The 25,430-nt window shown below is 36.0% G+C and overlaps 1 protein-coding gene across 4 annotated transcripts in view; it reads right to left on the bottom strand.

Annotated features, from left to right (window-relative positions):
* Positions 1 to 11,697: 11,697 nt before the first annotated feature.
* The window catches only part of LOC149778764 (serine/threonine-protein phosphatase 1 regulatory subunit 10-like), a 62,048-nt gene continuing 48,315 nt past the window's right edge, over positions 11,698 to 25,430 (bottom strand). For all 4 annotated transcript variants that reach the window (XM_089939514.1, XM_089939516.1, XM_089939512.1 and 1 more), the window contains 6 exons: positions 22,356 to 22,431; positions 18,986 to 19,204; positions 17,860 to 17,941; positions 16,470 to 16,607; positions 15,295 to 15,519; positions 11,698 to 13,825 (listed from right to left, as the gene is read on the bottom strand). In XM_089939514.1, coding sequence (XP_089795640.1) covers positions 13,629 to 13,825; positions 15,295 to 15,519; positions 16,470 to 16,607; positions 17,860 to 17,941; positions 18,986 to 19,204; positions 22,356 to 22,431 — 937 coding nt within the window. In that variant the 3' untranslated portion in view covers positions 11,698 to 13,628. The remainder of the gene's footprint in view (positions 13,826 to 15,294; positions 15,520 to 16,469; positions 16,608 to 17,859; positions 17,942 to 18,985; positions 19,205 to 22,355; positions 22,432 to 25,430) is intronic.

Raw genomic sequence — 25,430 nt, 5'->3', positions numbered from 1 at the left:
GTAAGAAATGGCGTGAATGAGACTGTACCAATGATGTGTACAAGACTGTACCAATGGTGTGAATGAGACTGTACCAATGGTGTGTACAAGACTGTACCAGTGGTATGTACAAGACTGTACCAGTGGTGTGTACAGGACTGTACAAATGGTATGTACAGTACTGTACCATTGGTGTGTACAAGACTGTACCAATGGTGTGTACAAGACTGTACCAATGGTGTGTACAAGACTGTACCAGTGGTATGTACAAGACTGTACCAATGGTGTGTACAGGACTGTACAAATGGTATGTACAATACTGTACCATTGGTGTGTACAAGACTGTACCAATGGTGTGTACAAGACTGTACCAATGGTGTGTACAAGACTGTACCAATGGTATGTACGAGACTATACCTAGATAAACAGTCAATAAAAATATAAATATTTTGTTATAAACTTCTGGCATTATGGTAACTCACACTGCCATCGTAAGATATACTGGCGTCTTCCTGGGTATACAAAGCATGAGTACGAGTAATGTGTATGTTCGCGTGTGTTGGACAATTGCATACCTACAAACAAAGGTGGCTGAAGCGGACATAGGAGGCCATAAGCATAAAAACAGCAACGACATAAAAAAGCAACAGCAATTATATAAAAACTTAAAGACAGTGATACGTATGAGATCCAGAAACCATAACTGAAAGACAGACAGACAGAGAGATTAGCAAGACAGACAAACATACACTGACCTAGACAGACACGGGATGCACCTGTGGAAACAAATATACGTGAACATAGCCCTCGACCAAAAACAGGGTTGACAGAAAGAGACTGCAAGTAAGAGCAAGTGCGGCACATATATTTAGCATTTCAGCCCACAGACCCATACTACGTAGAAAACAGCACAATATAAAGAACAGGGTAACCACACAAACAACCAGCCATTAGACAGAAACAAGCAGTGTGCCGAGAGGTCCTGCAATCAGTACAACATTAAGCTCCTGAGAGATCTGTATTTTGCAGCAAGTTTTTGTTACTCGTTTCCGGGTGGCCACGACTTTTATGTGCCTACCAGAGGCGAGACTGTTGATTAGGCATATTCGGCAACTATCTGTCTTTAGTGCTGTTAACATCAATGAAAAAATCGCAAAGCACCATGTGTTGATTATTTAAAAAAAATTGCACTATCATCAATCGCGAAGTACATATGTTGTGCACTTGGTCAATTTGTGCACAAAATAATTATATTTTCTGAAATGTTAATATTGAGTCTCAGGAAAATTGAACTTTGTTCTGAGCCATAGCAATATACTTCTAAGCATTTTCGACCAGTATAATTTATTTTGTTTCCTGGTATATGTCTGGCAAGGGCGCCTACAGAATTTTGTTTCCATGAGATAGGTGGGGAAACATGTAGTGGGCAGCTATGTATATCAAAACACATTTAGAGGTGAAATGGACTTGCCCTGTGTGTACGCATATGGTTTATGAGATCAGTGATTGCGGACGACATAATCTTTTTGGATCAGATTATCAATTAGTACTAATATTAGTACCCTTACTCCTACCTCGTGGACAGGGTACTAACACGAGCATATACCTGTCAATGGAACAAGCTGGATGTGATTTACACCCGGCGCTCTTTTAGCCTAATATCAACTATATAAACATATTCCTTGCATAATCCAATAAATTGAGCAGTCCTCTTATTTAATACCGAAGTATCGAAAATCATTGCATAAATAGTTGTAGAATCTCGTTTACCTTTTTTATCCGATATTTTCGTTCAGATCGTCCGCCCTATTAGTTCAAGTAATGAGTAATTCCGTTCTCAGCCTCGTTTGCTTGTGTGCCATATAAGGACATTGAGGCCCTATTTGGAAACGTAAACAAATAGTAGTAAAAATATGGCGCGGTTTGAGTCAGAAATTCTGCGCATTAAAAGTAAATACGGTTTATCTGCAACTTTGAAATTCCCCCAAGAAGCCATTATTCGCCACTTCATTGATAATAACATAGCGCAGAATATCCAAATATGGTCTGGAAAGCCTTAAGTAGAAAAGGGGTCACGGCGAGAGTCTTGCGTTATCTGTCATGGCGGACACGGCGAGGTTAGTGTAACCATACCAATTTATTTTAACGTGTTAGGGCTTAATAAATTCAAAATAAGCCAAACTTCTTTCACAACATGATTATACTTGTGTAGTCGATTTCTACACTGTTTTTCTGACTTTAGTGATGATTTTTTATTGCTCTATTACATGATATGGGATCATTTCGTAGCCTCAACCACAACAAATCAAGTGAAGGCTACGACATCGTAGCTAATTATCAGTATGTTGTATGCGTGTGTGCATTGCATAAAAATTACTAGAGGAATGTTGCATTTTAAAACCCTCTGCTGCTCAAGTGAATCACCATAGTAGCGACCCTGGGACAGCTGTGGCGGCGGATGGAGAGTTGTCAGTTAGGGGGATGGGCAGTGGTAGAGAAGAGGTAGGCAAACAGACCCTGAGACATAAGGTAGAAAATACAACGATAGCAAGAGAAAGGGCGGAGGAGACCAACACACGGGACAGAAAGACGGAAAACGCACGAGACAGAGATGGAGACGGTTTGTAAAGGAGACATAACTAAAAACGGCCAATAGGCAACATACTAATGGATAAAGGCACTAATAGAGAGACAGCAGACAAACGCTAAAGAATGGATTGTACTCAGAAATAATAAGGTACAACTCAAGATCAGGTTTCCATTTTGGCATTGATTTACAATACTATACTATATAATGCATTTATTTAACAAAGACATACAATTAATAAGACAAATACAAATGTTCCAATAGAGGCAAGTTTCACATATATAAGTACACATACGGTACCCATCACTGTTGCCCGAGATTGACTTGTCACAACAGCTCGCAGAAGCGACTTCTCTTTGATGTACGACATCCAAGCACGCGCTAGGCCGGTAATATAGATAAACGAGGTGATGAAAACACACATCCATCTTTCTCAGTGTATCTTATTCAGTTTGGTCTACCAACATAACTCCAGAGTAAATATTTAGACTAGACGTCAAGTGGATCTATGTCGAAAAGTGAAGAAACGTATTTGACAGGGATTTGATAAACTTAACTGTTTATGGTAAAGTTGACAAGTCGTTTGACAAACGTGTTGACAGTGCGAAGTTAAGTGGATTTAGTCTGGCTTACTGACAACCGATAAAGTTTGTGCATGATTATACCGAGAAGTGAAAGAGAATTCGTATCCAGAATGTTTTGATAGCATTATGGAGTGGTCTATATTTACCAGAAAGCTGGGGTGGTGTAATATGAAATATAGGGTAAAGAAATGAAGAAGAAAAATTGCGCACACTCAAATATGTAGGATTAACTTAAAATAATGCTGTCTCTCTATCATAAGATTACGTGTAAATGAACAGAACATGTCGAAATTCTGGACAATTTGTGCCCCCCCCCCCCGCGTGTATATACATGTTCAAACTCGTTTCAGATTCTTGAAAATAGGCTTTAGGATTTTTTTTATAAACACTAGTGCAGGGATAAAGTGCATTTTTTTATATTAAGGGAGAAGAGGAACGAAAGAAGAAAAAAAAAATTATGACCAAGGGCACTTTTCTTTTTTTCCAACAGGGACACTTACAGGGGCACGTATCATAGCTTACAATTTACCTAAAAATCATACATGTACTATATAATACTCGTTGCATTTTGGAGTTCGATAATATGTAGACATAAGGGTGTCTGGTTGGACCTTGATGATGAGAGGAACGTTCCATCATGTTAATTGGCAAAATGTGATGGAGGATCAATCAAACTTATGTCTATGCGTTCACTTTAGTCTTGCTAGCAAGGCCGGTTTAACTGCTACGCGAATTAGGCGGGCCGCCTAGGGCGCCAAGATTGGGGGTGGTGTGTGTGTCTAAAACAAAGTACGCTGTTGGGCTGTTCATTTATTATCATTAAATATGTAGACTAAATAATGAAATTAATAAATTATCAAGCAGAATGTGTATTAATACTAATGAACAGTTTATAATAAGAGATGCCCAGAGAGGTAGGAGGGGGTGCAAGCTGGAAGGTTCTGCTAGGCAACTCCGTGTAGAGCGATCACGGACCCTGAGGTAAGAAACACCACAGCCTCTCATACTTCTTGTTCAAACAAAACTTTTCTTTTAAAAAAATAAAAAGTGTTGTTCGGGGATATATCCCCGGTTGCCCCTCCACCTTTATCGGCCCTGCTTCTAGGGCGCAAAATACCCTTGCACCGGACCTGCTTGACAGTTGTACTTTTGTATCGAGTCTATTAAGAATACTATATAGCAAGGTGGACAAGCATGCTAGGAAAGAGTCAGTTTTATTTTATTCCTTACGAGTTGCCTCCCTGAAAAATCGGATGCAACGTTGTTTACTATGTTGGCAGCCGTGCCGGGTTACCAAATAAGCAGAGTAGGCACCGGCCTAGGGGCCCCACGACAACGGATCAAAATAATATTGATAAAACGTATTAGGAGATAATTTGCGAGGGGGAGCCCAAGATTTCGACTGCCTAAGGGCCGAAGGTCTCCACAGGGTTTAATCCGGCACTGGTTGGCCGTGAGAGAGAGAGAGAGAGAGAGAGAGAGAGACAGAGAGAGCAGACAAACGCTGAAGAATGACTCAAAAATGTTTACTATGATCATGATGATTATTATTAATGTTATTATTATATTGTTATGTCATGGCTGTTGTTATTATTGTGATGTGATGATGACTGTAGTTGTTGCCATAATTGCTATGATTACTCGCGGGGTATAAATTGGCAGCAACAAATGGTAATTTTACTATATATTCTCTACATTTGTTTCTCAGGACTGAACTGTCCATTGTGTTCAGTTGATAATAAATCACATATCATTCTAAAGTACCTACAAAGATGAACTGACGGTAAAATTCTTGTCAACGGTTATCCGGCATTTTGCTTTGAGAGGCTGGAGTATAAACAAAATACCGTACGTTGGGTCACTACCGGATCATCATCAATCACAGGTGCTCGACGCGAGCTTGATGTTGCAAGAAAAGTAATACTATGAAGGAAACAATCACATCGAATAACAAAATTACCTCAGATTACCCCCATGATCATTTCTGACATAGGGCTCTGTCTATCATATCATAAAAGATTATAATATGATAAACAGTGCCCTATGTCAGGGCGGGTGATGGAGATAATCTGAGGTAACTGTTGTCAGTAGGTATAATTTTTGTCCCTTCAGATTATTTATATTTCAACATCGAGCTCGCGTCGAGCACGGACTGCGCTCTTGCCGAAATGCACACTGACTACCACATCGTAATGCTAAAATTCTAAAGCATAAACAATTATCTTTAAATCAACACCAAGGATGCCTCAATCTAACTCTTGTGTCACCACCAGACTGAAGAAAAAAAATGCTCAGAAAAATAGACTAGGGTTACATTCGTGATCTGAGTCCCAAAACAATGGACAGAGACCATCCTGTAATTAGAGGGAAGATGTAAATCATAGACAGCCAAATGGTATAAACTTCACATAATTACTGAGAACTTTATCATAGTTATGAAAACGGATACATTTTGAATAATTAGTCATTTCAGACTTATTATTTACAATAAAATAGTACAACCTGTTCTTATTAAAGTTGGAACGTACTTTCTTGCATTTACAGTTTTTTAAATACATACTGCAGATTTATCTCGGTCGGCCTTTAGTATACGTCCATCTGTCTGTTACTAATTTGGTTTCCGCAGGATAACTATTGTCAACAAATGTGTTTTACCCAAATCTGGTATGAAGTTTGATACCGAAGAGACCTCAAGGGTCGATTTTCAGTCTTCCATGTTGTCATTTAGGGAAGTTCTGACCCTTGATTGTCCATCCTCCGAACTGTCATTTCAACATCTTTGAAAATGGGTGTTGTATTTCAACCAATCTCTATTGCAGCTTTATATTGCAAAGACCTAGAATGAATTTGATTTCCAGGATTATACGACACCATGAACAGGAGTTATGACCCTCTGATTGCTTGTTCTAACTTTCATGTCTGCAGCTTAAATCTTGTACAATGATTATTGGAGTTCAACCATATTTGGTTGCAGCTTTATTTTAACACGATCTTGAATAAGTTCGAGTTCTAGCGTTCCACAACATCATTTGCAGGAGTTATGGTGACTGACTTCCCATCCTCCATGATTTTTGCTGGAAAAAGGAGTTTGATTTCCAGCATTCCGCGACATAATTTGTAGGCATTGTGGCCGTTGATTGCCTGCCCTCCTTAATATGATTTCAAGAGTTATGTCCCCAGATTGCTTGTCCTTTTAACTTTCGTTTCTGCACCTTAACTTGTACAAGGACTGTTGGATTTCAAACAAATTTAGCATGCAGTTTAATACTGACAAGACAAGATCTTGCTCGAGTTTGGTTCACAGCTTTCCAAGATATCATTCAGGCGAGATATGGTATATGTTTAGCCATGCTACTAATTTATGTTTCAACGGCATACTTTTACTAAGGATTGTTAAACTAAATTTATCATGCACTTTTATGTTGACGAAATCTTAAAATGTTTTTCCATGATTCTTGGTCGTTGTTTAGCAGAGTTACGGCCCTTAACTGCCCGTTCTCCTCAGTGATAGTTGCTCATCATTATCAGGAATTGTTGGATTTGAATTAAATATGACATGCAGCTTTGTGTTGACAATACCTTGAAAAGTTTTTTTTCTCCAGTTTTCAGTCATTTAGTGAGGATATGACCCCTGATTGATTGACCTCTTATACTTCAGTTTTTGTGCTTTATTTTATTAAAAGGAATCTTGAATTTCAGCCAAAAATTTTATTTAGCTTTATATTATATACTTCAGTGTTATAGAAAATTATTGGTTAAATAATTTTCTCCTTTTCATATTTTCACATGTAAGAATTATATCCTTATATTTTCAGTGGTGAAGATACGAGATTTCCAATCATGTCATGTGATCATGCTGGGTTTTGTGTGTCTATACAAGTTATACCTGATGCAAGGAAATCAAACACTGTGAGCTAGAACAAATAAATGGAAACTCCATTATCTTTCAGACAGGGAAGTGTGTTTTTACTTAAATTTTTGACAAACCTCCTGTGGGACATTTCTGATTAGATTTGCTTTGTGGTCAAATACGTTCTTTTAGTTTATCAATTATAAAAAATGTAATTTACTACAACATATTATCATCACAATCCTACTGCTCACACCCAGAATTTCCTCAAAATATATTTTCTTAGTTCTGCAAATCCGAATTACATGAGCCATGTCACGAGTTCTCAAGCTTGATTATACATTTCGAAATTGTACTGTAATTTCGACTATATTGCAAGTGCAATTACATCTTCCTTACTGCACTCAAAATGAAATAAACATTAAATTCAATAGCGTCTTTTTGATAATTGCAATTGGAACACTTCATATTTTTCCCCACATTATGATTTAAAATAGTCAATGACAAACAAATACACTTGCATATGTAAACACGCTTCTCCCACGCTGCTTCAATCCGATGTATTTCATGTACAATTTGTACAGATGAATCCAGTCCAAAATCACGAACTTCCGTAGAATCGAAACAAAATACCGAAATCTATTCATTCCAGATCAAATGGAAAAGTTGTTGCAATGCGCATTCATTCACAATATGACTGCAAATTTCAATTTTAACTAGACACACCATTTTCTTTCGAAAGTTGTGTCGAGCGCGCGACTAAGTTCAAATTTATCTGGGCGGAGTTATGTGTGCAGTAATAAAGTTGTGTAGTAATGAATCTGCGCTTGTGTATTTAGTTTGGAATATGGCATACATTCATCTACCTTTTTTTTTGTTGTGTATTTTGTTAATATAATTAAGCATTAGGTAGAATAGTTTTTTTTCTATAGCATATTATTAAAAGGTTACTGCATTTGTATGGGAAAATATGAAGTCGAATTGTCGGATGGATATACTGCACTCCCAAGGTCATGCAGTATTCCATCCAAAAAACTCGTTCATATTTTCCCATACAAATGCAGTAACCTATAAATATATTTCATCTTATGGTACAAAAAGAATATATATTTTAACAAGATCTCACACAAGTGCAATTTATAGCATGATCTTAAGTACTTAAGCCCATGATTTATACCATGATTTAGAGTACTTAAGGCCAATTTCCCTAAACTTTAAAGCATTATCTGGAGTACCTAAGGCCCATTACCTACACTATATAGCAAGATTTGTAGTACTTGAGGCCCATTCCCCATAACTTTAAAGCATTATCTGGAGTACCTAAGGCCCATTACCTACACTATATAGCATGATTTAGAATACTTGAGACACATTCACATACACTTTATAGCACGATTTGAAATACTCAAGGCAAATTCACACACACTATAAAGCATTATTGGAGTACTTAAGGCTCATTCCCCAACACTTTAAATCGCTCAAAGCCCATAATTGATAGCATGATTTGTAATATTTAAGGTGCACAATTTATAGCATTATTTGTAGTACTTAGGGCTCATGATTTTTAGTACTCAAGGCCCATTTCCCATACACTTCAAAACATGATTTGTAGTACTTAAAGACCATGATTTATAGCTTGGGTTGTTGTACTTAAGGCCCTTTCCCATACACTTTATAACAAGATTTGTAACAAAGCCCATGATTTATAGCTTGGGTTGTCTTAGTTAAGGTCCATTCCCCATTTTATAGCATGATCTGTAGACCTTAAAGACCATGATTTATAGCATGGGCTATCCTACTTAAGGCCCATTCCCCATCACTTTATAACACGATTTGTAGCAAAGACCATGATTTATAGCATGAGTTGTCCTACTTAAGGCCCATTCCCCTACAATTTATAACAAGATTTGTAGTGATGAGCATGGGTTGTCCTACTTAAGGCCCATTCCCCTACACTTTATAACATGATTTGTAGTAAAGACCATGATTTATAGCACAGGCTATCCTACTTAAGGCCCATTCCCCATCACTTTATAAAACGATTTGCAGTAAAGACCATGATTTATGGCATTGGTTATTGTACTTGAGGTCAGTTCCCCAACACTATATAGCATGATTTGTAGACCTTAAAGACCATGATTTATAGCATGGGCTATCCTACTTAAGGCCCATTCTCCTATACTTTATAACATGATTTTTAGTACTTAAAGACCATGATTTATAGCTTGGGTTGTTGTACTTAAGGCCCTTTCCCCAACATTTTATAACATGATTTGTAATAAAGACCATGATTTATAGCTTGGGTTGTCCTAGTTAAGGCCCATTCCCCTACACTTTATATCATGATTTGTAGTACACAAGTTTAATTCTTCTACACTTTACAGCATATATAGTATTTAACCCCCATTCCCCTACATTTTTTATCTTGATTTAAAGTTCTTAAGGCCCATGATTTATAGCAAGATTTGTAGTGCTTAAGGCCCTTTTCCCTACACTTTAACATTTATATAGCATTACTTTATGTAAGATTGGTGGATTACAATCATATTTGTTTTGCAAATTTATACTGATGAGATCTGAGAAAAGAATTTGTTCAGACCAATATTTTTCACGAGTATGGATGCAATATCTTTAGTATCATTAGTCCTGTTTCTGGAATGTTGGCTTTTTGTACCCTAACATTGCCAGAAATGTTGGATTCAATCCAATTATATGTGAAGCTTGAATATGTTAAATTTGTGCTTGCTATTGTTTAATACACCTCCATTTAAGTGTAGTAAGTGGGGCCCTTTGTTATGCACCTATTGTTAATAGTCAGGGGAGGGCAAACTACGACCTGCGGGCTGCATGCGGCTCGCCAAGGGTTTTCATGCGGCCTAGGAACAAGTCATCATTTGCACTGACTCTGTTTATGTTACTCTGTTTATTAAATAAATGTGCTTCTTTTGAAGTTTAAGTTTTCAAATATTAACAACATATTAACAACTGAAAATTAATTAGATGTTATTTAGAAAAAACCTTTTGTTTTTGCTATTTCAAATATTAATTATATTACTTAATGAACTATGCAGCCTGCGACAAGGTGTAAATTTGTGTATGCGGCACTTGCACTGGAAAGTTTGCTCAATATGCTGGAGCACTGTGCAGTGGCAAATCTGGGTCTGTGCAGCTTGCATTTGGACTTATCTTCTTAGTGAATATAGTAGTATAGAAGTAGTAGTAGTCTTTTTTAATTATGTCAGCTTTATTTTGTAATGGGAATAGTTCATCAAAATAAAACGAATGTGACTGTGCTTAAGAAATTTTTGGCAAACTAGTCTATAAAATGGGTCCAACAAGAAATTGTGTTAATGGAACACAAATGCTCTACCATAGTGCTTCAAGAACTGATCTTATAAACGCAAAACTTACCTTGACAGATCAAGGTACAGAGGGACACGATATGATCAAACACATTTGTTGTGGTGATAAATATTCTGTAATACATACTCTTGTACCTCCTACTTCAAAATTTTAACTAGTCTGACACACATCAGACCTAGAACCATCTTTACAAAGAAAAAAAAAGGGGGCATGTACAAAATTTCCATCACAGGTCTTTTCAAACATTGCTGTACAAGACATGACTGCTGAATACAGGTGAAAATTATGGTAGGTTTGATTGTATCATTTTGAACTGCACTTAACCACAGTTTAACTAAGGTATTCATAATGGAAAGCTAAAAACATCTTTCATTATTTCCCTGAACAATTTTGTAACCAGTGATATGAACCCAATAAAATAAATGATACCTCGTATTCGCAAAACTCTTCAATAACATAACAGATTAATCATCCAAACTTCAACCAAAAAATTATACAAGAGATGTTAATTGCATCTATGTTCAATTAGAAACATTGCTCATGAGCAATAAGAAGGTTGTATACATTGAGGATCTTGTATGAGCATTCAATAAGTATGAAATACAGAAAACGAATTGATTAGTTTTTGGTTTTGTGGGGTTTAACACCATTTTTCAGCACATGATAGGCAGCTATACATGATGGCCAGTATATCTGGTGAAGGACTACCCAAGGAAACCTGGAAAGAAACACTGACCCATGGGAAGCTACTGACAAAGTTTTTCATGTTAGTTTTGCCATTACAAAGCCAATGAACTAACATCTAGTAAAATCTCATTAATGCAAAATCTCGTTCACCCAGAATACCCATTTCTCAAAACAACAGGCATGTCCCAAACTGCAGATTTGAACAGCTCATAATTGTTCACCTGTATTCCCCATTTATCCAGACATTACTTGTGTCCAAGTTTATGATTCTAATGAAGATATCTCATTACTGCAATGGTTTTACGTTTTTCAATGAAATTATCATCGTAAGATGGTTGCACATATTATCTCAGTGTGATATACGATTTTATTTACACATGGCCATTATGCTTATAGACATAAATGTCATATTATCATCATCTACATAACATTGTTACCATTATCCTTTTTAATGCCTTTTATAGAACTTTACTAATTTTTACCTTTATGTTGTAGTACGCACCTCATGTATACATTTATTTTGCACAATTTACCTTAAAGTATTTTTGGCAACGCTTTATATTTACGATTTTCGAACTATGTTCTGACATGCCATTAAACTCTTATATATACATTTTGATGTATGACACAATAAAGAACACAGCATGAGCAATTATAGAAAAATAATTTACTTCTGGCAGAAAAGTTGTAAATTTTATCAAAATGAGCACACATACCTGTACAGAATTCTCTCTGATGCAAAAACATGATAATATTTCTTGTTCCATTACATGGAATACAGTGTACACATCATTATAAGAGTACTGGATATCACAGAGAAATAATCTCTCATCCACTTTGCTTTCTCCAACTTGGCACAACTGGTTGTGCCATAAATCCAAGTCATAACACGCGTACACAAGAAATCCAAATGGAAACAGACACACACAACCCTCTAGACATTTTACAACAATGGCTCACTGCAGAATGAAAATACAAAATCAAATGAAATGCTTGCTTCAATTTGTTGGCACCATACACTCCAAATATGCATAATTATCAATAATGAAATCATTGGTGATCAGAAATTTAAGCTAACAATGAAACATCAAAAACTATGGGTAAAAAGAAGTTTAATTTTGATATCTGATATCTCAATGCCCACCCAAGTACAGCCCTGCTGGATAGCATACAGCTTCCATACCATCTCACCCAAATCCTGTTAAAGGCTATCATCTTCTACAAAAGCTCAAACTTTGGTCACAAGATTGCAAAGGTTTAACATTATAGGATTCAATTGCAGATACCTTTAGCTTCATGCAGATGCAAATATTTGGACCTCAAAATATGACAAAAATTCAAAGCAATCAGAAACTAGAAGACTAGACAATCAAATGCCCATATTTATAAAATTAAGCAGGAAGAGTGAGCTAAAATAAAGTACCAAAAAAAAATTAAAAAAGTGAAGCTGGAAAAAAATAAATAATTGAAGATCATTCTACCGTTGCTTTTTTTGTTATAAATCGTGAACTGCAATAGTAACGAATAGCCTTCCAGCAGCGTTTCAGGATTGATTCTGTGCTTTGCATTTATTCTAATCAAAGGGTACTTAATGTCCAGTTATCTAACAAAAGACCCACTTAATTTGTTTTTGTTGAACCAGCCTTTTATTAAGCTTGAAAGTAAGAACTTTAACAATGAGCCTATCTAAAACTTTAACATTAACCTTAATACAGGGTAGGGACAAATGTATGTCATATAGATGCCAGAGTGTCAAGCATCCACCAAGATGGGTTAAAAAAACCATACTAACTATACGAATTATAAACACCTGGGGGTAAAGTATCGTCCAAATAAAGTAATTTTCTTTTTATAAATATGACAAAATACATTCAGTACTTTCTTTCAGGCAGAGCTGAGCTAAATTTATCTTTATTATAAATAAGCCACATTGTACATGGTTGCAGTTCATCTGTCTGTAATGATTAACATGTAGAAAGTGTAGGATGAAGATGAGGAAGATGAGGATGACAACAATAAGGAAGAATTTGCATGCAAGCAAATGATAATGATTGAAATGTTAATGCTATTAATGAAACACAAGTATCATGTATGCTCTCCTTTCAAAGCTTCATACACATACACGTTAAGTGCACTGTTCCAGTTTAACATGTTCACACAATACACAGCTTCAACTCATAACAATCATGTACATCTCACTTCCACTGTCTTGGTGCCCATATTATGGCTTCCATTTTTCTTGTCCTGTAACATACAGGGATTAGAAAGAGGTCAATCCTCTATATTGTTCTAGTTTGTTTCAGTGTCTTGAAGACAATTCTGAATTGACAACACTGGTGTGGTTTTAGGGTCTCACGAGCTTTACTGAGTGAACACAGAAGTAGACTTTGCACCTATTGCAAAATATACACACTGTCACAATCTGTTTGCCTCCTATGGCAATTGATCCATTGCACTGAATTTTGGCATGCAAATGCAGATCAAGCTGTCATCTGCATTTCAATGATATTACACAGATGTGCCTTCGAATCTCTGGCTGTATTTTTTTTTTGCCCCATAATGTGGACAAAATTTATTGCTACCGTGGATTTGGTGGTCCATCCATTCTAGGGGGAGGTCCATCCATTCTAGGTGGCCTGTCCATCCTTGGTCCATTCATTCTCGGATGAGGGGGACCATTGGCTCCCAAAGGTGGACCATTGACACCTGGGTGCAGAAATCCACAAGAGTTGCCACGTTTACAGTCTCCAGCAGCAAAATGTCGGCAAATAATACCTGATATTAAGAAGAAATCAAAGTTAAACATAACAGAAACATTAACATCTGATATTTTTGTTTACTTCCTTAACAAAAGCCTTGAATATTGTTTTTTTCCTAAAAATATCAGAACTGAACTTGCTTCTAAAGATGACATTAATGAATGAGATGGAGTCTAAGCAACAGCCATAATGAAAATTTTCATAAGGGTTATTACAGTAAAATTTCAAATATCTGTACCTTTTTGCAAAAATTTTGATTTGAGCATTGATTGCCTCAACAACTTCTCCACCTCTGGAAATGCTCCATTAGTCCATATGATTTAGAAGTATGGAAAAGTGATTTGTATCTAATATGTATTTTCCTGCACTTTTAGGCATGCTTTCTTAGTAACAAGTACAAATTTGTTTGATGATTATTTTTATGTGCACGATTTCAATCCAAAGTAACAGTTAAAACAAATAATGAAATGCCTTAAATAAAAAATGCTGGTCAATAATAAAAGCTATTGCCAGTGAAATAGTTGAACAGGAGTCCTTTGATGGGGCTGACTCTCTACTGTCCCCAAATAGTTAAACACGAGTCCTTTGATTGGGCTGACACTCTACTGTCCCAAAATAGTTGAACATGAGTCCTTTGAAGGGGTTGACTCTCTACTGTCCCCAAATAGTTAAACATGAGTCCTTTGATTGGGCTGACACTCTACTGTCCCAAAATAGTTAAATACGAGTCCTTTGATTGGGCTGACACTCTACTGTCCCAAAATAGTTAAACATGGGTCCTTTGATGGGGCTGACACTCTACTGTCCCAAAATAGTTAAACATGGGTCCTTTGATGGGGCTGACACTCTACTGTCCCAAAATAGTTAAACATGAGTCCTTTGATGGGGATGACACTCTACTGTCCCAAACTAGTTCCAGGAATTTAAGAAAATGCAATTTCTGCTTTTTAATTGCTAGCTGCAGAAACCATTTCTGATAATCTTAAGTGACAAGATTTCAAAATAGACACCATTGAAAAAAAATTTGGTGAAAACCCCATGCTGATATTATAATCCATTCAGGAGAAATAGTGATTTGGCACCATTTTCATTTAGGATCAACTAGATATCAAAAGGAACCCTCATGTGAAAATCTCAAGCCGATGTGACTTTACACTTAGGAGTTGCAATAACAAGGTTTTAGAGATGGCTGTGAGGGTGGCTATACTAGATGTTAGATGGGCACTTTTTTCAGTCACTACCAACTAGACATGATAAAACATTTGGTGAAAACCCAATGCTGATATGACTTCCCATCTAGGAGGAGTAGTGGTAATAATTTTGAAAATGGCCACAATATTTTATTAGTATTTCAGCAGGGGCATCTCGAGTATCCTTGCTGTATTTCTATTGGGTAGTTCAATGCACAAATAAAAAAAAAAACATGATGCTGATATTCTGGATTAATCTGGATATTTTCAGACATGAAATCAGCTGCATACAAACCTTGTCTGAAGCCACCTCTGCCTCTCAATGGTGGACCACCAGGCCCACGGGGTCCTGGGCCTGGCATTCGACCTCGGAAGGCCTGTCGTGGTGGGCCACCCCTGCCTGGCCCCATGTGACCTGGTCTAGGGCCTCCCATCATGTTTTCTCCCCAGCCCTCATCCCCTGGACCAGGACCCATCCTCGGGCCTGGACCTGGACCGGGTCCTTGACCTGGACCTGGACCTGTAAATAATGGAATAAAATTAGAGACATTATTTTACACAAGTGTGTGTACAATAGATATACCATTTATTTAAAGCAAGTCAAGTGATATTACAAGCCAAAAGCTGTTTGCACTGATGTTATGGTGTCAGGACATTGTGACAAATAACTTTTACATGGTGTTATGACACCACTGTATTTTACTTGTGGGTCATATATACATTATTGTTATAAAATATTAAACATTATTAATTCCTTCAGTTACAGCATATTTTCAAAAGCTTAAAGATGACAACATTCAAAATCCTCCAAACTTTATTGTTTCAAAATTTACAGACTAAGACTGCCAATGAAACAGCACATGACAACAAGTACATTATTGCTAAAAGTGAATGATAAGGTAGGTGAAAAATCTATCAGTAAAAGAGTCACAAGTGGGCCTGATATTGTTCACCTGGCTTACATAACCTAACAGTTCACCATTTAACTAAGCAGGCTACTGCAGATTTGTAAGAACTCAATATAATCTCTGAATCCTTATACCATGTCATGCTATGTTACCTCTTACCATAATTTTACAAAAATTCTTTCCAAAGGAATAATTTTTATTCAAACATTATGCACAAAAATGAACTCATATATGATTTGTTTTAATGATATAAACATAATTGGTTCAATCATAAAAAAATAAACGGGTAAAAGACTCGAATTAAAACCTGCATCTTTGTGTCTTAAAGTTTCTTAATCACATTACATTCTCAAAAGAAAACTTTTACTTTTAAAATAAAATTTAAATAACACAAAAATTATTTTGTTTTATATTATGAGCTAAAATCAATAAACATAAAACAATCTCTGCTATTACTTTATTGCATTTAAAAAAATGCTGCTTGAAATTTCAAATATCAAGCATGTACTCAAATGTTAAAAGCTTTTTAAATATTAGTATAGTTCAAGTGCTTGGGTCTTACCATTTGGAGGGAACCTTGGCCCCATATTTCTGATAGGATGAAAGCCTGGAGGGGCCTGTCCCAGCAATCCTACTGGGCCCCCATGTCCCATAGGACCTGGACCCCTTGGGGGCATTCCACCCTCCTGCATAGGAGGACCTGTAGGATAAAGATTTAACATGAAGACATAAAACTTTTGATATGCAACCCCATGTACCGATCTGCAATGCGAGATTTTTGGACCACCTCCTCACTAAAACATTTTATGATGGTTTTGTCCAGAAGGAGTAGTTTTTATTTAGAATAAATAGCAACAACACCCCCACCCCCCAACAAGACTACTCGATATTTTTCTTATGTTAAACCAACGGAATCCATCCGGCTAAGTTAGTGAACATGGGTGGGTATTGAGGTGGTCTTGGACAAAGCTACCTAAAATTCAATGTTTTTAGGAAGAAAAAAATCCAAAGTAGGGGAAGAATGCATGTTGCTGGGCCTACTTAATGATTAATAATGTAAAACTGGCAAACTCATCCCACCTTCCTGTAAGCCCAGGTGATTAAACTGCTTATAAGTGAAAGAATGTCATTATACTGTTTGCCTCTGCCAAGGCTTAAAAAACTTGTTTTGATAAGTTTGACTCTCATTCAACTGATGACTGATTTTCCTAACACTTTTTTAAAAAATAAAATAAAAATGAAACAAAGAAGTAAAATATATAAAGCACTAGTCCATATAGAACCAAAGTTATATACAGCAATCAGTTTACATGGCCCAGGACCTGTCCACATAGACTGAGATTAGACAAGAAGCCAGACCTTGAAGTGACCATAATCTACAAAATGTTATCAAGTAGTATATGCCAGATATACTCGCTTATAAGTAGAGTCCAACTGCAAACTGACCAGAACCAGAGCTACAGTCACATAATGCACCAGCAGATCTGGGTCTGCAGTTTGTAACTGGAATCATTTGTTAAAAGTAATCAGTAGAACAAATAACTCAGACCCTGATCTGACACTGCAGTATGCTACCACAGATCAGGGTTTATGTTGTTTGTAGTTGGACTCTAGTCATAAATAAGTATATGTACTAACTCTTGCTCTAATACTAAATAACCTTACAGTAGAGAAATGATACAAGGTTTATTATATTCAAATGTTTGCTGGAGCACAAGGGAGTTGTTTAAACCAAGGATTTGAAAGTCCATTTTATCTGAGTGCTCTGGCAAATGTTTGACTTATCAAACTATGTGTAAACCTTATTCTTGCATGGTCAATCATAAAACCAGTCCATTATTACAAATGAAAAAAATTAAATAACAACGATAACCTGTATCAGCTAGTATGTTCACAAATGTACAGTGTCACAGGAGCTGAACTGGTTTGATCACATCAAATGTAATGATTACCTAACATTTGCTGATTGAAAGGTTCAAGCATCCGTTGAAGCTGGTTGTAAGCCTCACGCGATTCCTGCTCAGAACTGCCTCCCTGTTAAAAGAATTTTTTGTTGTTGAGTAAATGCAGATGTTACGTACTTTTAGTTATTGAATCATGATAATTTGCTAATCCACATCAAAATAATTGCCCCAAAAATATCTGAAATATCAGTTTGTTTTGAACAACTTTCATTAAACTGTTCTGATTCATGATAATGTATTAAGGCAATAGTAAAATAAAAAGAAGGCTGATAATTAAAAGCAAATTCTTTTCAAAACATTAAAAAAAAATATAAAGTGTCTCCTCCAGAACACACCATGGCAGCCAAATCAGGCTCATCTAATGGAAGGATTAAAACCTTCACCCTTTCAGTTGCAAGTCCGGCATGCTTATGTTGCACTGAGCTGCCACAATTCATTGACACAAAAATGACTGAGAATGTAAATGTCTCACAGTTCAGAGATCATCATCAAATAAGATGCGACATATTTCTTAGCTGGTGATCTTGATATTTGCACCGTATGACCATGTTCTGATTATCTAGTCGGCTTAACTAGTGCAGGGAAAAGCAGCATTACTGATGAAAATCAAGAACTTGATGTTAAAAAAAAATGTAGTTATCTTTCAGAAAAATGCAAAATTCTCACATTAAATGGAAACAATGTTTGGGGTGCTAAGCATCTCTATGACTGAAGCAATATGGTTCTCCAATGGTCTAACACAAATGCAAATTAAAATGGAAACAATGTTTGGGGTGCTAAGCATCTCTGTGACTGAAGGAATGTGGTTAACCAATGGTCTAACACAAATCCAAATTTCACTATATGATATGTTCGAATTCAAACTCAAATAACTGCACTATCTTTCACTCACTTTTTGTTAACTGTTCACTATCAATCGAAACCTGCTCTCAAAAAAAGTGTTAGAATATAAAAAAAGAGATCTTTCATTTTATAGAAAATGCTACGCTAATTGGTAAGACTGGTCATCTTGGATTAGAATGATTTGTTTATTACTATTCTCACAAAAAAGTCAGACTACATTGTCACTGGTTGATCTATACATGCCATACAATTCCACACTACTCTTACTCACCATTAAGGAAGTCAGTATATTTTGCACACTAGCTAGTACTGGGTTGGTAGTATCTGGTGGTCCATGCTGCTGTATTGAACTGAGCAGATTAGCAATTTCTGGTGGAAGGTTGTAACCCCCAGCATTAGCTGGACTAGGACTCAGGTTCGATGGTGGATTACACAGGTTTGGTCCCGGATGCTCGTTGTAGTCATACGTGTATTCCTCTTCACCAGTTGTCTGCGAATAAAAGCATAAAGTCAGTAACTTAGAAAAATGGCAAAAACCATACGGCACCTATGATACAGTGGCACCTACAGTTAAGACAACTTTGATAGGAATGAAGTTGTTTCCACATTTGTTTCTCTCTGCATTCACAGTAATTTTCCAATTATATATTGTTAGCTGACTTTCTGCATCTGGGTAAAAGCTGCATCAACCAGTTAGGGTCATTAGCGTGGATAGCTCAAATGACAGACCACCACTCCAGAGTTAGGAAGGTTCTGAGTATGAGCCATGTTTTTGCCACAAATCCCCCCTTACAATTTTTAGATATTAACCCCTACCAGTATCAAATAAGAATGTAAGCATTAAAAATTTGGAATCACATCCCACCCTAACCATATGACTGAGATGAGAATGTTGTAAAAACAAGGCATAAAATAGTGAGTGCAATGATTAGTCAACATGTATATCCTTGTGTTGATGACAATAATATGTACCAAGTTCACAGCTATTCACTAAAACAGTAAAAGTAGTTGTATTCATAAACCACTATCACATGGTGCATTGAGTCACAAGTAAAAAAAAGTAGTTGTATTCATAAACCACTGTCACATGGTGCATTGAGTCACAAGTAAAAAAAAGTAGTTGTATTCATAAACCACTGTCACATGGTGCATTGAGTCACAAGTAAAAAAAAGTAGTTGTATTCATAAACCACTGTCACATGGTGCATTGAGTCACAAGCAAAAAAAAGTAGTTGTATTCATAAAACAATGTCACATGGTGCATTGAGTCACAAGTAAAAAAAAGTAGTTGTATTCATAAAACAATGTCACATGGTGCATTGAGTCACAAGTAAAAAATGTAGTTGTATTCATAAAACAACGTCACATGGTGCATTGAGTCACAAGTATAAAAAAAGGCAGTATCACTTGCAAAAATCAAAGCAACGCAAAGACTTAAGAATACGAGCATCTTCTGATAATGACCATATAATGTACCAAGTTACAGAGCAATCGATAAACTGCAAGACAACAGGCGATAACTCTTATAAAAATTACAGGAACAAGGAGAATTATCTACATATACATCTTATGATGACCATAATACTTAACAAGTTTCATGACAATCTGAATAACATCCATGGGAGTAGCTGTGTTCACAAGATTCTGTGATGGATGAAAAGATGGTTGGCTGGGACAGACATAAGAATTCCTATTGAGGTGGGATATAACAGTGTAGACCCTAATCTGCATATGCATTGTGTGATGGCAGATCAGGTTTCTTATTCTCAGAATTTTGTGACTGAGGAACTCATGCTGAAAGTCCAAAACCTTTAACAGCCTGCAAGTTTAATTAAAATAAAGCTATAATCACAGAACTTTCAGACTTTTCTTAACTTCGATCCTTCTACTGGACTGCCAAATTTTGATTATGTAGGTATACCCAAGGAATCGCATCTGATTTTGGGGTTGGTTGTGAGCTCAAGTTTTCTTACTAAAAGAGACTGAAGAATATGGGACCCGAGTCTACACTATTCACAGCTGTAAATGGATTATAGAGGAGTGAATATGGCAGTGGAATGAATTTACATGAATTTTATTTGATCTGTCATCAATACCTTCAATACTCTGTATAACGTGGACTGAAATCAATGCTTCATTATATCTAGAGGTTCCTTAAATCCAAGTTTGTTATAAACAGGTTCCCTTAAATATGCCATGCTGATTAGCAGGCAAAATGTATTAAAAGCAACATTTTACAGTTTTATAACTGCAATTAAATTAGTTGCTAAATGTAGGTAAATTTCCATTGGTCAGACTATAACCGTATGCTCAGGCCATGGTGCATTTATTTCTGTATAAACTGTACAGAGACCTACTTAAAACCAACTTCTATAATACAGAGGAACTAATGCAAAACAATGAAATGGAGGGCATACACATTGCATGCCTTTTAAAATGAAATATAAATATTGGTGGGTTTATATCATAATCTAAAAAGTAAATAAACTGATTGACAGAATCAAATAACATATTTTTTAAAAAAAAATTTGACAGAATCAAATAACATATTTTTTTAAAAAAAATTCTTTTCTTTAACTAATTTTGATATAAATCTGAAGGGAAATGTTGTTGTTGTGGGGTTTAACGCCATTTTTCAGCACAAGATAGGCTATGCATGGCAGCCAGTATTAATGGCGGAGGAAGAACAAGGGAAAACCCCGGGAAGAACCACTGACCCACGAGAAGCTGATGTTGCATAAACATTAGATCGTGGTATTTCACTGTGACCCATTACAAACAAATTAAAACTACAGATAAATGGATGTAGGGATTGGGAGGAGCAGGAATCAAACACTAACATTATAGTCCCAAAATGTAAAACGGCAACCCTTATAATTACCATGTGGGGGGTGGGATATAGATCCTGTCCATCCCCCATCATAAATAATCAATGTTGATGTCTTACTTCATTTGATTCTTGGACCCTCATTACTAAAACGATTTACTTATAGTCTTAATTTCATTTATAAGTAGCCCCTGTATATAGCATAGCTTGTTAATGAACACAAAAATGGATTCAAAGAAATGAAAATTGGTTACTTGTAAGTCTAGAATAGTGAATTGGCATAGTCACATTGAACTCTTCTACAAAAGCATCAAATCCATGAGTCATTTGCATGTCCAACAAAACAACACATCCTTTGCTTTGAATATTGAGCTTCTACTCATAACATGTGCCAATTTAGATAAAATAATAAGACCGTTGTGTTGAATGTTGAAAACCTTATATTATCTACCACTAGTTGGAATTGCTTGTTTGATGACATAGCTATAATGTTAATGATAGAGAATCCCCTGTTCTAAAAACAACTCTGTGGCAGAACCCCTCAACAGGAACTCATATGCTTACATAAGGTTTTAAAACTGACAGGAAATATCTTTAATAAAACAAACTAAAAATAAAAGAATTAATACAAGTATAATGAACTGTAAATTATTAGAGTTTAATGTTGTTATTTCTGAGTTTATCATGGCATAAACTGTCAGCTACCAACTCACATAGCTGTGTGAGATTCAGCAACTGATAAACTCAGAAAAAGCAAATTAACTCTTAAATATTGCCCAGAATTATTTCTAGTATTAGATTAAATCCTGCTTACATCTTCCAGTGCAATGATTTTGGGCTCTGCTGGTTCCACATGCTCCAAATCTGGTTCTGCAGGACTGTCTGGTATTCTAAAAATAGATGACAGCATGATTTATCTAATGCATAATACACTTGTCTCTCCATCAGAAAATGTGCAATCTGATTAAAATTGAGATTTCTGACAAATAGAGGTCTGACAGGCACCAATAAAAGTTCATGTTCTGCTGACTTTTTGAGTTCTAGGTACACTTATTTTAGAAGCCCATCAGATAAAGTGTTGCATTTTGTTAGAAAGATTTATCATTATTAACAATATCTTCCAAACAGTGTTTTTCACTTTCTAAAATATGTATCAAAATATCGCTGCCTATCAGATTTATAAGCCAATCTCAATTTGAATCAGACTGTAAATTTCATGTCAGATGATGAGGTAGGAGAATTGTATGTGAAGTGTCTGCACTGCCAATAATTTATGAAACTTCAACTTTTTTAGCAGCATATTAAGAAAAACTGTTACGTTCTATCATCTGATAAATGAGTCTAATCATTGTGTTTGTTACATTTGATGTTTGTTTGTTTTAATGGTATTTAACTGCACTTTGAGCCCATTATTGTATACATCATGTAGAGGAAATGGAAGTTGACAACCTTTCCCAAGGACATACAGAAGTATCTAACCCATTCTGGATTTTGGTGTAGGTAACGAATCCACAACTATTGGCTTTTTACCTAGGTTCCATCATTCCAGGTGAACAAAATTTAAAAATTACACTCATTTTGCATTGTATACTGCATTAAAATGTTCTGTATTGTCATCTGGTAAACTATACAGATATTCTGGGAATAGACCAAACTATTGGTTCCCAAGTATTGTGGACAACTACATGTTCAATTGAAAATAAGCACCTGGTTGTCCACAGCAATGAGAGGTAAGTATATGTAGTTTAGCCTCTTTCCTACATCACCATTAATGTTTTATTATCTGATTTATTTAAGGCTTACATAAAAATAAGAACTGTTGTCTCTTTGTGAACACACTGTTGCACATATGTATTTGATCAGGTTCATTCATTTTGAAAACAGTTCTAAAATGCCAGTAGTGCACATATTAGTATACCGGGAAATGTTTCAAAGATAGTCTTCCCTTGTGTGCAACTATTTCTCATAATTATGCTTTAAGGGAAATAGATTGTACAAGGAGAGGAAAATGAAATACTGATAATTCCATTAAAACATACATAGAACCCAGGGAAGGCACTTTTAAAGTGGAGTGCTCACCCATAGATGCAATTTGGAATTTTCTTATCATTTTAATATGAACTCTGTGAAATCAAAATACCCTGGCATATATTTTTTTTAAAACTGCCTTCCCTGGGTACCATGTAAGTTGAAATGGAACAGCCCATAATAGTTTTCTACAAATACAACAGCAACTAAGTAACAGAATCTTTGATCTGTGCTCATGTGAGGTGCACATACAAAGCATATTGAATCATTGCTTGCCAAGACTTTACAGATACAGAAATAGTTTCAGGAATGATGTATGGAATGAGTACTCCTGTGAGATCCTTTATCTAAATAGCTGTCAAACACTCTCAAGATAAAATATAGAGAATTTATAAACTGTACTATTTACAACATGTAAAGATAATAAATAACAGCAGTCTAGTATCATTTACCCTTATTTGACAGAGATGCCAACCCTTCAAGATACTTGTCAGAACTATAGTAAATTTTTCCAAATCTAGGCAGACCATCGGGAATTCGTTTTCCTCATGATTTATGTGCATCATAGATTTCCTTTTCATCTCTGGTGCCATTTTTCACCTCTTTACAGTCTAATCTACTGGCTAGTATTTCCATAGTTTTTAAACTATAAACTATATTCTATATACTAGTCTGTCATATTGGTGCTTAAGTACTGTTCTTCAGTGTCCAAACAGAAAACTTGTACTCAAACCTGATTTTGAGAAAAGTTAGACTTTCCATAATTTCATCCTTATAAAATGGAAGGAAGAATTTCCTTTAAAATTTCTAACAATTCTATAATTCTAGAATGATTGGAATATTTTGTTTCAATATAATGTCACAAATGGGAATGATTCTTAAAAGTGATTCAATTAAATCAGTAATTCAACAATCACTTTTATCTGACATTTTTAGTGGCAACGATTTGTGTTGGGTAAAGAAACAAAACGCAGAGTGCAAAAATCTTATGCAACAGAAATGTGTGTCCTTTAAGGTCTGTGCACACAATATCCATTCAGCTGTGGTGTCAAGACTTTTGAAAGCACTGAAGAAAAAAAAATTGCTGCAAGTTTGTCAGCAATTATTGCAAATGTTTAACTGTGCTTCACTTAAATTATGGTCCAAAAAGTGTAAGACAATATATAAAACATAACAATAACAGGAATATTTATTGTTATTGTTATTATGGGGTTTAAATCCATTTTTCAGCACAAAATAGGCTATACACGGCGGCCAGTATAAATGGAGGAAGAACCGGGGGAAAACCCCGAAAGAACCACTGACCCACGAGAAGCTACTAGCAAGACCAAGACTCGAACACACGCAGAGGTGAGATGGCAGTGATCCATAATGGAGAGTGCTTTAGACCACTCAGGGCCCTCAGGAATATTTATAATTAAAAATATAATTTGTAAAATTTCTCTATCACATAAAGAATATGCTTTTTCTGAAACATGCTCTGATCCAATATAAATCCTATTACACACTTATCTGAATATAAAGGTTGCTGTGGGTTTCATGCCCTTTTTCATTACATGATTGGTTATATTTGGCAGCCATTGTAACTGGATGAGGCTGAACCTGGGAAAGGCCCAGAAAGACCCGTGGACACATGGAAAGCTACGGATAAGCTTTCTCACATCCCCACACTAGCCGAGCTTGAGACTAAAAACCCACATGGACAGAGGTGAGATGGCAGCAAATGGCCATCTGGGGCCCCTGAATATAAAGTTAACATAATCATTTACCATTTTCTATATGCCCAAAGGCTACTTTCGCACATAGGGTTCAAAATTTCACAACTGAAACTTCTTGCAAGGATATGGTATTTACCCATAAA

The sequence above is a fragment of the Sinohyriopsis cumingii genome, chromosome 17 (genome assembly GCF_028554795.1).
Source record: "Sinohyriopsis cumingii isolate HCF-2022 chromosome 17, ASM2855479v2, whole genome shotgun sequence".
Taxonomy (NCBI): Eukaryota; Metazoa; Mollusca; class Bivalvia; order Unionida; family Unionidae; genus Sinohyriopsis; species Sinohyriopsis cumingii.
This window is presented reverse-complemented; position numbering and strand designations above follow the sequence as displayed.